At 33.3% G+C, this 13,541-nt stretch overlaps 1 protein-coding gene across 1 annotated transcript in view; it reads left to right on the top strand.

Annotated features, from left to right (window-relative positions):
* Positions 1–13,541, top strand: part of LOC129234410 (trans-L-3-hydroxyproline dehydratase-like) — a 32,163-nt gene that overhangs the window by 2,073 nt on the left and 16,549 nt on the right. Inside the window, exons 2-3 of the mRNA XM_054868410.1 lie at positions 3,170–3,640; positions 11,740–11,892. Coding sequence (XP_054724385.1) covers positions 3,170–3,640; positions 11,740–11,892 — 624 coding nt within the window. The remainder of the gene's footprint in view (positions 1–3,169; positions 3,641–11,739; positions 11,893–13,541) is intronic.

Below are 13,541 nucleotides of genomic sequence, written 5' to 3'. Positions count from 1 at the left end.
AATCTCAATGCAAGGGATGCGTTCCAAGACTCCTTGCGTAGGTTGAAATTTCGCGTTGAGGAAAAGGGTATCTATACAATTTTTCATGAGTATACCAATCATTTTGAGACATTTGAAAACATTCGTCAAACTGTTTTTAATCCATTTTTTAAGTTCCTTTTACCGAATTTAAACATAGAGAGTAGAGAACTGAAATTTTAATGTATTTTTTTAAAAGCTGTGTTATTGGATAAAAATACTGTTAGGATGCACAAAATCAGTGGGAGATAATGGCATAAAATGAAACAGTATGGTACTTATAGTATGTAAGAATAAAAAAATGCAACGTTACAATAGTACTTGTACAATAGATACTGTAATTATATTCGACACACTTTTTAGTTGTTCTAGCATATCGAAAATCTTTACATTTCTGTAGTTGTCAAAGACTTTCTATTTTACCTTCCATTTTCAAACTTTAGATAAACAACCGCTTATGTGATATTATGTTTCATCAACCTCATATTTAGAATGAAAAAGATGCAGAGTGGCTATTTGTAAACTAACAAAGCTATGTTCGGACTAGTACGATTGGGGAAGTTCCGCTTTCAGTGCTGCTAAAGGGAAAGTGCATTTACGAAACTAATATTTAGTAGCCAGTAGAGAAGGTGATACTTAAGCCCCACAATTCCCATTTTAGTGTTACGGGGTGAGGAATTCGTGTTAGCTACAAAATTCATTACTCCAGTAAAACTCGCTATGTAGATATTTTGTGTAAATCGAATCGCCCTGTCGCGCGAATCCACTGTAGTTTAAAATTGCACATTGAAGTAAGCATTCTTAGTTATCTTTCATATTTCAGATGTTTATTAATATTTGATTATAAATACTATGCCGTTTAGGATATTTTTCCATTTCTTTATTTTTTCTTTTTCACTGATTGGGCATTGATATATTAACATGATAAAAGTCTATTATTAAATATTGTAACTTTTTGAGGTTATTCGGTAAAATTAGAAAAATGCTTTTATTTCATTTTATGAGTGGCGTAAGAAAGGAGATGTTGTTTTGGTCTGGCCCTCTAGCCTCTAGCTTGAAGCTCAAAATAAATTAATTAGTTCCTTCAAAAAAAAAAAAAAAAAATTCCTATAAAATTAACTGATATAATGAAAATTAATGTTTTCTCTTTTTATTTAAAATATGTTTTTTATCATCTAAATCAATTTTATGTATACCATTGATTTTGTTGGAAAAAAGGGGGATCCGCGGTATTTCCCAAAAGTTCTTCAAAACTGATGATTGAAAAACGCAATTTTAGTTTGTTTTTGAATATGTTAAGTGAGAGGGGGTGGGATTGGAGGCCTCTCTAGAGACGCTAATTCAGACTAACTTTGGCAGTAATGTTAGGGAAAGGATTTCAGGGCCCTCTACCGCAAAAATTTCGAAAAAGAAATTCGAAAACTGCCATTGAGCAATTTTTGATTAAGCTAGGGAATGATGAAGCTAGGGGTCTCCAGAAAAGACATTTTGGAGCCATCATTTTTAGGCTATGTTTGATTACATTAAGAAAGAAAGGGTGAATAAGAGACTTAATTGGATCCTTAAAATCGGTGGTTCAACCAGCAAAATTTTCCAAAATTAAAGTCCTAAAAACGCAGTTTGAAGCCTTTAGTCTCGGCATCCTTTTGGATCTTCGTTTTGGAGCCACACTTAAAATTTGTAACCCGGGGCAAAGGCCCTGTCCTCCTACCTGATCTGAATCCGGGCAGTTCATTAGTGATTTTAATTAGAAAAAATTGCTGTAAAGAGGGGAAATTAAAAATTTTAGTTCGTTGATTACATATGTTTGACTCTCAGGGGAGTCGCAATTTTCCATTGTCTCTCCAGTCTCTGCGACTGTTGAACACAGAATTTGTTGTTTGAAATACTTGGGAGAGTATCCTATCCGCATAGTTTTTTTTTTACACAAAATATGTCTCCATTGTTTAGGGTCAATAAAAACTTGGGAGGCTGGGTGAAGCATCAGTGCCCTTTAAAAGGCACCCGTGCTTCGGGATTTTTGTCACTGTCCCTCCTCTGTATTCATGCCTGATTACCAGTTCTGTCTCAAATTTTGCAACCAAATGAAGCATGTGTGTAAAGAGTTGATATCAATGGATAATGGAGCAACACAATGTGCTCTAACATTCCATTTTTCTTAATATGCTATGCTGTTGGAAAATTGGCACTTACTTTGATAAAATTGAACATTTAAAATTCAGCATATTTATTCGACTTATTATGTTATCTTGAGAGAAATTCTTGACGAATTTTGCTTGATTAAAAGAAAACTATATGATGTGGCCTGTGGCCTCCCATGTGCAGTGCACACTCTGCACACCTGCTAGAATCAGCCCTGCTTCTTGAGAGTGCAAATGATGTACTTTAAATAATTTCAACAGTTCTAGAGTCTTCACAAATTATTTAAGTTTTTGAAATTCCTTGAAAAGTTCTTCAATTTTGTCTCTTATCAAGAAAATAAAGTTGAATTGTCCGGAGTGCCAGAATATTATCTTTGGTTGCTTTTTTTCTGAACTTCCACCCCATTTCTTTTAAAGCATTTTGTATAATTTTTACTATAAGACATTTGGCGAAACGGGGAAAAAGGAATGTCGGAGAAATGATCAAAAACAAACTGCACTAAAAGCCGATATGAGCAAGTGATGATATGCTTCTCTTTTCTCCTCCCTTGTTTTTCCTCTCTGTGTATTAAACGTCAACAATTTGTCGAACAAGCAATTTATATTTTGATTGATCTTGACTTGCAAAAGAGTGCATAACTTTTGAAAGGATTTTTTGCTTAGTTTTCTTTACATGTTTGTAGTCTGAAATGCCATCATATAAGGGCTCAAAAAAAAAAAAAAATTATACCTATTTTGCAAAAAAATTTTACGCAGAAAATAGCCTGTAGACTGAGTCATTATTTTTCAAATCGCATTACGTTTCCGTCTTAATTTTTTTGTCTGAAACTCTGAAAGTGTTTCGGATTGTCAGCCATTCGAATAGTAAGAGTTGGGATGATTGAAATTCTACTTTAGCAGTTTTTTGTTTCTCTAAAAAAGTTTTCTACCTCAATTTTCATTAAAAAAAAATTAAATTTGAATTTGCCAGGAATGATTCATGTTAATTTTCTTATTTCTTTTCTATTCAGTTTGGAAAATGTCTTTTGAACCTGAGACAACTGTAAAGATAGTGACCTGTGACATGCATACAGCTGGTGAACCTTTGCGTATTGTGGTGTCTGGATTCCCCTCACTGGAAGGCTCTTCCTTGTTGGAGAAAAGAGAATTTGCCCGTCTTCACAAAGACAGCTTCCGTCAGCTGTTAATGAATGAGCCTAGAGGTCATAAAGACATGTACGGTGCCCTTTTAATGAAAAATTCAGAGAATGAAATAGAGGTTCTATTTATTCATAATGAAGGTTATAGTTCAATGTGTGGGCATGCAGTCTTGGCCCTTGGCCAGTACGTCATCGATGCTGGGTTGGTTCCACCTACCTCTCCTGAGACAGAAGTCATTTTGAATTGCCCCTGTGGTCCCGTTAAAACTTATGTAGAGTACTCAAACAATAAGTGTGGAAAGGTTCGATTTCACAGTGTTCCTGCCTTTGTTTATAAAATTGGTAACAATTATTCATTATTTGAAAAATTCAACACTTCGCAAACCTTGTTCCACATTGCTCTAATTGTAGAAGTGAAACTGACAAAAAATTTACAGTGAATTATCATGCACATTATTCTCTCCCTGATCAGGGCCGAATTTGGAAGCGTAGAGGCCCCGGGGCAACAAAGGAATGGAGGCCCCTAATCAGGGTTCGAAAAGATCATCATATTTTCGAAAATATCCGATACTTTGATATATATCTGAATATTTTGACATACAGTACAACCTCGATATCTCAAATCTCTCGGGACGGGAAATTTTTTCGAGATATCGAGTTTTTGAGTTATCAAAGTTTTTTAAAAATTACACTAGTAACTCTCACATTAACACACACGTACGCTATATGCATTTATATATGTACTATGGACCACTTCGAATCACGATCAGTAAAGTAGTCTTCAATATTTACTAGATTTGAAATTTTCTAATTGTCGAAAGTGCGCAGGATGAGATTTTGAAATGAGCAACAATTTCAACTTGGTTTTTTCACCTAAAAATTTAAAAATTCTAATTTTATCTTTAACTAGTAACCTCACATTCAAAAAGTTCTCAGCAGCCATTTTGTAGGTGTTAAAAAAACTGAATGATGAAAATGAGGAATGCATTTTCCGTTTTCGCTTGAAAACTGAGAGACGAAAAATCAAACCCCTTTCCTCAAAGTGGAAAATAAGTTCGAGAGAAATGCACAAAGACTCTAAACTCTGGGGAAAACACAGCACCCCCTTCATACCAACACTCCCCTATTATCTTGTCCCAATCCCCTATTCACAAAATTTCCAAGAAAAGGGATGAAAAACGTTAAGCAATTGTCTCTGAACTGGTTTTACTACAAAAATTGCCAAAGCAAAACGACAATTGAAACTTGCTTCTGTGCAAAAATTTCGACATATTCGAGATAACTATGGAAAATACATGGGTTTTTATGGAAAATGCTGGGGAAAATTTTTGTTTCAAGACATCAAAGGTTTCGAGATATCAAGGTTTGACTGTATATTTATATATCCGATATTTTCGATCATCACTTTAATAGTAAATACATCCTGAAGTTACTGCTATTTATTTTTTTTATATTATTATTATTTATAGGGGAGAAAAAACGTAAAATTTGCTGACCCATGAAAGTTAGGATATTTCGTAAAAATTTTATTGTCGGGGCCCCTTTGTTGTGGAGGCCCCAGGGCAGTAGCCCCACCTGCCCTCCCTTAAATCTGGCCCTGTCCCTGACTACTGGATTGACTGGATAGTCCTGTTCACATGGACCTTTTCTACCCCGGAAAAAACTTGCTTTAAACCCCATTCCGGTTATTTCCCAGTTAAATGTCGATCTTTCTACCTCCTGCTTTTGACTGGAGTAAATGCGAGGTTTTTACCTAAAATGCATTTTGCGAAATGAGTTTTTTTACTAGCTGGGTACAGCTGCTAAGGATGCTGGGTTAAACCACTTTCTCAGATACAGGGTACAAGCTCTTTTTGCTAATGAACAATGATTTTTTCTACCAGTTTTATCTGAAGCTGGAGCGGGGAAATACGAGGTACAAAAGTATCATGTGAACACAACTGATGTCATCAGTTCAGTGGCGGATTATGATTTTGCGAGACCCCATGTGCAACCTGAATTGGAGACCCTTCTATTGATCTTACTAAATATGGAATGAAGCACTAATACAAACAATGAAAAAACTGGAAATTTTCATCATAAATGTGGAAAAAGTGAATTTGCAATGTGAACCTAGTATAACCTAGGAACCTAGATGTAAATTTGCTCGGAAATAAGGGGTCAGCCCCTCAGAAAATGTTCAAAGTTGCAGTCTTAAAACAACAATTTAGAATCTTTGGTGATGTTAAGGAGAGGGGCACCAACCCTTCCCTGTAAATTTTTTCGAAATTGAAGTCGTAAAATGTAGTTGTAGACCAATGGTATCCAACCTATGCCCCATGGACCACATGCAACCCTCAAAGCTGGCCTGTGTAGCTCGTTGTTTTGATTAATGCTGAAAATCAAAAACCATGATTAGTCGCTATGTCACAAATTTGGAGCCAAATATTCAGAAATTAGTTTCTGGGAAACAAATGTAAACTTTGCACTAATAGAAAAGGTATCAAGTAATAATAGAAATAATTCTTGGTTTGTATAATTTTCTTTCTTTTTCTATAATTTCCCATTTTATTTAGTAAAAGATTAAATATTTTTACAAAAATTATGAATTCAGGTTGACTTGTACGAATTAATCCTTCTAATATGAGTTGTGGCTCACAGGTAAAAGAAAGTTGGCCACCACTGTTGTTGGCCAATTTTAGAAACCTTAGATAAAACTCTTGCATTAAACAACTCACCTGTCAAATTTGAACTGGTCTTACAGACTGTGTAAGTCTATTTCATGGTGGTCTGAAGCAATTTTCACTGGTCTCAAACTGTGAACCACCAATGGTTTCGAACATTGATATATAGGGTAAAGTCCAGAGGCGTAGCTAGACCCAACTTTCAGGGGGGGGGTTACGTCTTATATATATATATATGAACTTTTTTAGTATTAAAAAAAATAAAAGGGAGGTGAATCTTACATACTTTGGAATGGAGTGCCCCAAGTCCGATACTTGTGTCAAACAAAACAAAAGCAAAGAATGTTTTTTATATTTTTTTAATGTTATGGAAAATTCAACTTTTTTTATTATTTTCCCTCCATTTAATTTAAAGTGAAATTTTCTAGCAACGGTCTTGTCAAAACCAGTCAATCCGAACCAATGAGCGTGCTCCGTTCATTTCAGTGTGACTGCTTAATTTAGAGGCTAACACACATCTACAAAAGCTGGCATCCCTGAAAGCTAATAGATACTTCCATTTCTGCCTGTAAACTGGATGTTTGACTTTCAAATAAAATACAAAAAAGACTCCATGAAATATAGCCGTCAAAAAATGAAATTGTTTTTCATATCGTTGTATTTATATGTTGCTTTTTATGTATTTACATTTATGCTAATTTTAAAGCAGTTAATAAAATTTGAATTTAAAAAAAAATAGGGAAGAAATATAGGCAGTAGAAAGTTCTGCATACCATGTGTTCTCCTCTCAAGTTTTTACTTTTTAATTTTATTAGCTGCTTTAGAATTTACATAAGTATCTATTAGAGAGCAACAGCAATTTTTGAGTGTTATAAACAGAAGTCTTTTATTTTCTACTTTTTAATGCAAACCAAGCTAACAGAAATAGACTAGATTTGCAGCAATTGCTAACCTCAAGAGGATAGATAATGAGTTAAAAAAAAAAAAAAAAATCGGGACCAAAAAGCAATAAAAGACTTTTTCTTGATATGCTTTATGTTTCTTTTAGTGTCAAAATGATTCCTTAAACTCGCAATAAAGCACTTAATAATGTAATAACGGAATAAATACCTAACAAAACTAATACAGAGGAATTTTAATCAAGAGCCCACAATGTCCCGATTTCAAATTTTCACCATCATATTCCAAATTTCTATAAAGTTTCTTAAAGTCCCCGTATCTCAAAACCTCTTTATCTCGATTTTTTTTCTTTCCTGTGAAATTCGAAACATACAGCTTTGACTGCATGCAATATTCCCACTGCGTCACTCATAAAATTAAACATATTCAACAATTTGCGGAATCTATGTCGAAGAAAGGCTACATATACATGGATTTAACAAATCAATCTCATTTCTAAAGCAAAGTGTCAAATTTCGGTCAGTTATCAAAAAATTGTCGCAGCAGAGGGAGGTGTCTTTACGCTTGAGGGTCAGTCATGGAGCAGATTTTCAAAGGCATTGGGGGGGGGGGGGGGGAGCGAACTGAATTTTTGACCTTTGTTACTCAGAAAAATGTCATTTAATTTTTTCTTTTTCTTTTCTTTCTCTTCTCTTTTCTCTCTCTTTCTCTTTTTTTTTGTTGAGACAAACGTTTCGGGGGGGGGGGGGGGGGTTGTCCCCAAAACCCCCCTTTTAGCTACGCCCCTGGTAAAGTCACCCAACATAACGGTACTTGCTAATATGGGTTATCTATGTGTCAACATCTACCAAGAATGTCAGAACTAGTCGTATAAGTTATGATGCTCTGTACTATTGCAACAAACTGGGGTCTGAGCGGCAGTTGTGGAAGTTATAGGTCTTTGCTTGTTTTACAATTCCAAAAAATGTTTTTAGTTCTTGAGTAATCAGGTTGTACCATTCTTGTATTGAAATTATAATTTTATAAGCTATACTATGTTCTGTATCATGGATGTCGCTGGATCTTCGTTATTGGGGGGGGGGGGGGGGGACGATTGATACAATGCAAAACAATCACAAAGGGGTTATACCCCCTCCCATTTTTTTGAAAACGGGAACTTTAATTTAGTGATGTAAAAAGAAACGGGAAGCCTTCCAGCTCAAAAATAAAAAAATGACACAATGAATATAAGTAAGAATTAAATAAATATCCGTGTGCCGAAAAGTAAAAGAAGATAAAACAAAGTTCATAGGTACAAATTTTCAGGAAGCCGTAAGCACGTGTTTCGGAGTTACAAGAAACCCTTTTTCTATCCTAAAAGAAGGGATTTTATGGATAGCTCATTTTTATCGGTCGTGTTTGTTTATCAACATGATTACTATACATATTATCTGTGAAATTTTATCAGCATTAAGCTAAAAAAGTTTTAACTCTGAAAATCTATAAAAACAGGTTTTTTGTATGTTTTGTAGGAACAGTATAAATGAAAGAGTTTTTCTTTTAAAGAATTAAATCTATTTTTGTTGATAAAAGTAATTTTTTGAAAATACTCACAAGCGAAACTTATTATAAAGGTTTTTTTTTTAAATTGATGTTCTCGTTCGAGAACGTTGACGTTCAAAAGGCTAAAAACACGGTCGAAAACCGTCTCAAATAAGCGTATTCTTAACGTTTCAATAAGATAACTGAAAATAAAAAGTTAGTCTCTAAATGTGAATCGAATCCCGTTAAAAGTGAAGCAAACAAACATAGGTGAAATCGTTTCCCCTATGGATAAAATATTTGAACGCATTAAGAAAAAATACTACTAAATAAAGCAATAAAATAACGATATTTTCACTTCTTATTTTCAAAGGAGAATAGCTCGACTTATTTCACAAGCAGCAATTTTAAATTTCGAAAAAAAAAAAAACTTACTTACTAGATAACGGACCTCCCCTCCCCTGGTATTTTGTAGTGCAAAATACCCTAAGCATTGCCTTAAAATGCAAAGAAATTCCGAGAGTCGACTGAACATCGAACACAAAATTGAATATCCATTTGATCACTGATCGTAAATATATATCAAGATAATAGTAATATAAAAATATCAGTAACTTCACTGTTAATTTATAGCAGCGGAGTAATTATTTTTGATATATGTTGCACTATTGTATTATAATATTTTTTATTTATTTCTTTGACTTACTTTTTTCGTTTCGCATTTACTTATAAACTAAAAATAATATGAATAGAAAAATGTATTCTTTTAAATCGGTTTTTATCTTTGAAAGACGAGGAAGAGCAAATTGATTTCTAGAAGGATAATGGCAAAATAAGCCGTACTATTCAACATTCAAAGAAATAATAGTTTGATTAACAATGCACGTGAATTCACACATTGACCTATAATACACCCCAAAACCTTTTCCTTTAAAGTAACAAATTGAATCAAAACTTTATATCTTTCACTGTTCTTTTATAGCGTTATATCAATGTTCATTTTGTAAATGAATTTAATTATCTAAAGAGAAAATATATAGATTTTAGATCAAAATCATGTGCAAGGAAGGGGCATTCTCCTCATATTTAGGTTTATAAAAACTAAAAGTTAAAAATTCAGCTTCTATTTACGTTTTTATAATTCTTTGAATATTTTATAAGCCTAGATTATTATTAATAATTTTGATCAATAACTGGGATTGGAGTAAATTTTACTGCTACATCAATGTATTTGAATAAATAAAACTGAAATTTTATACTAATAACAAAACAATAAAATATAATTTTAAAAGAAATTCCTTAAGGGTTCTCATTGCTGCGACATCTGTCCCGGTAGATTTGAAAAACTGGTGCAATGTTTTTTTTTTTTTTGGAAGTTTCAAAGCTAGAAAGGTTTCAAGAATGCAATATTTTGACTGCTTCATTTTGAAGCAACTAAAGTTTTTCATATAATTATTAACTAAATATAATTTAATGTAACTTATTTATTTCTTGGGAACTTAGAATATATTATCAATTCTATTGCAGTTTCTAATTCCAAGGGTTCAGCGCACAAACTTTATAATTAAATATAATTTTCCACTAGATTTTGTTGTATGGTTTAGTTGTATATAACTAAAAGGACAATAATTTATAAAATATAATTGTAAAAATGAATATTCTCAACATAAATTATTACAGGCCGAAGCGGCCATGTCACACCTCATGATTCAACCAGGCCGGTTGCTTCATTCAACCCCTTCTTTGTAGTGTGGTTTTTACTACAGAGAGGGGAAACCCCCCAAAAAATTTGTGAACCATTTTAAATTTACTATTAATAAGGAATTCCAACCAAACTTCAAGTTTTCAGTATTTGTACCAGTAATGTCTCCTTTCAGTAATGTACGCATTCATTTAAATGCAAATTTTACTAATGTTTATAACACTGAAAGTTTGAAAATTTTTGCTACAAGAAACAAGCAAAGTTTTGAATTTTAAGAACTTAAATTATTAATTTTTAGTGCATTTTTGGTCACTATTCTTGCAAGCCAAAAGATAATCAAAGATCGAAATTAAGATATTTCTTCTATGGTGGAGAGAGAGAGAGAGAGAGAATTCAGAATCCACAATCTTCATTTGTCATATTTATTAGAAGAAATGTAATGTATTAGAAAAATATGGATAAAATATTTTATGTTGTGAACTGTCAATAAATAGTAAAATACTTTTTTTCTTATGTTGTAGTCAAAAATTTATACTATTAATAGCGCAATATCATTATTTTCGTCTGAAATGTTCTTCTATTAACTTAGCTCGCAGCAAGTTGATGAAAACTATGAAAAATAAAAATGAAATACGGAACATTTTCTTATAATATTCGCTTTTGCGACAAAGGCTTATGGTTAATGTTTTGGCTAAGAGAAAACATAAGAAAAAAATATCCGATACCAATTTGAACTCTGGTGTCGATGACGCTAAAAGAATTGAAGGCCCCCCTAAAGGGAAAAGAAATTTGAGATGTATTTTTCTAATGAGGGTCTTTAAATATTTTTTGAGAGAATCTCCAATAGCTGTACATCGTTATGCCTTTTTCAACAAAAAAAAGAGAGCAGTACTTATCATAAAAGAATTAAAATGGGCCTTGAAGTTTTGGAGAAATTGAAAATGATGGTTAATTTAAATTACAGAATTTTTTGGTCCGAAGTTCGCTGTTCACACAACTGCGTTTGGATTGAAAATAACACTTTTTGCAGGGGACAAATTCGACCTTGATCTCAATTCTGAGAAAACACTTTCTTCTAAGACCATGTGATCAAGGGAAGTAAACACAAAGCGAACCCCAACAAAGATTTATCACCCCCCGTCCGAGTGGTCAGAAAGATGGTGGGGAGATTTGAATGGTGGAAAAATCGTCGTTTTAAGTAGGAGTTTTGTTAGTAGGAGGTGGGGAGTAATAAGATACAGGAAATAAGAAAAGGAAGAAGTTGAAGGCAAAAAAGGTAAGTAAATGGACAAGGAACAGTGTGAGAATCAACTGACTTTCAGATGGTTCCTCATATGTTATAGATAAGGCAGTTTTTGCTTTACAAGGGGTGTCATTTCCTGTTCGTTTTCGTGGTAGATCAGTAGCTCTATTTTGGTCCAAAATCTTTTCTTCTTTTTTTTTTTGTCACAAATGAGTAAAACCGGAATTTTTTGTATGCGCATTTATTATTCTCAAATATTGAGGGGGACTTTTGACGAGTTCAAAATATTGAGGGGGACATGTCCCCTGTGCCAACGACGCCCGTGTTCTGTATTAACATTAAGTCTAAACATCTGTTTTAATTTTTGACTGATTTTATTTATTTATTTTTGTTTATTTATTTATGTTTACAGGAGTGAAGATACTGGTCCCAAGTTTAGGGCAGATCGAAGTAGACATTTCCTATGGAGGAGCTTTCTATGTTATAGTAAAAGATGAGACTATTTCTGTTAATTTAAAAACATCGTCTCTTAACAAGATGATCGAGATTGCAGCGTTGGTCACAGGTATGGATGTCAAATATTTTTCTACATTATTTAAGATAAACTAACTTTTATTCTTATTTATTCATTCTTTTTTTTTTTCAAGCACTGTCATTTTTAACCCTTAAATAGTCGCATATTGATCTTTTCCCTGACCGTTGTTACATATTTTGCTCTATTTCACTGTCCCTTATAGTGATAATGGGGCCCATCTCTGTAGCTGACCTTTAGTAACTGCCCAGCCCTCACACAGAGTTCTGAAAATTTCTTTCAATACTTCAAGGTTGCATAGCTTTCAAAAATGTATGTCCTTCATTTAGACCAGAGGTTCCCAACCGAGAGTTCACAGGTTTTCAGGGGGTTCGCAAAAAAATATTGTTATGGTGGAGTTTTAACATGCCTGTTTCTGATGAAGTCTCATGTTCAAGTGGTTTCAAGCAAATTTTGCTCCTTTTTTATTAATTCTGGTTTCACACATTGGATACTCTTAGCATGAAAATATTTGCATACTTGCTGACACATTTTACATTTGAAGAATTTAGTCTGTCATTGCAAAGGGCCGGTTTTAGCGCTTTCATTGAGAGTGATAGCCCAGACGCCATGCTGAAAAAGCTCTACTTGTGAATACAGTCGAGTGCCGACTTACATGATGGATGCGTTTCAAGACATTTTGCGTAAGTCGAAATTTCGCGTTGTGGAAAATGGTATGTGTAAAAACTTTTATAAAGGTATCTAATTATTTTAGACATTTGTAAATAACCCCTCTACTGTTAAAAAACCATTTCGTAACTATACATTACTGTTTCTTACATAAAGAACTGAATGCTTACTCTTATTTTTTAAAAAAGTTTTATTCGACGTTAAATACTGCTGCAATGCACAAAATCAATGACCAATGAGAAAGAAAGGCATAAAGTTAACCAGTATACAGTTTGTACAGTATACAATAAGAAAAGCTAATGCACCATAGTTGTACTGTACAGTAGATCCAGTAATGATATTTGTAACTTAAAAAAGTGAAGATGATAATGATTTATGTTGCGTAATCAAACCGTTAATCTAATATATTTTTATACAGTTGCTTCACTAATTTTTTTATAATGTTTTCATCTATGGCAACACACCTCTTCCTGGTTTCTTTAATTAACGATACAAGAGCAGCTTCCATTTTCATAATTTTTTGCATTTTACTAAAACATTACTCGGTAAACTTTTATGGGTTCCCTTTTCTTGACTTTTAAGTGTATGTATTTAATACCAAAGATTCACTCATACCTAATTGCTATGCTACCTTCGATGCATTTTTTAGTTGAGATTCAGCTTTTCAAAAAGCTTTAGCATCGAGAAGCTTTAGCTTTCCTTTAATTGTCAAAAACTTTTTCTTTTTTTCTTCCTATCTTCACAAACTTTATATGAAACAGCCCTCTTAGATGTCATATTTCATCAACTTTCTCATTTAGAATGAAAAAAACAAAACAAAAAATAAGGAATATTTATTTGTAAAAGTGGTGTTCAGACTAGTATGGTGCGGGAACTTCCGCTTTCAGTGATGCGAGAGGGATGAAGGTTTATATTCATGAAAAAAAAGTAGCCAATTACAAAGCCAATACTTACACACCACGATTCCCCACCGAAAAATTTTGCATTGTGGGTGAGGAATTCTCGTTAGGACT

The sequence above is a fragment of the Uloborus diversus genome, chromosome 1, assembly GCF_026930045.1.
Source record: "Uloborus diversus isolate 005 chromosome 1, Udiv.v.3.1, whole genome shotgun sequence".
NCBI classification, from domain to species: domain Eukaryota; kingdom Metazoa; phylum Arthropoda; class Arachnida; order Araneae; family Uloboridae; genus Uloborus; species Uloborus diversus.
This window is presented reverse-complemented; position numbering and strand designations above follow the sequence as displayed.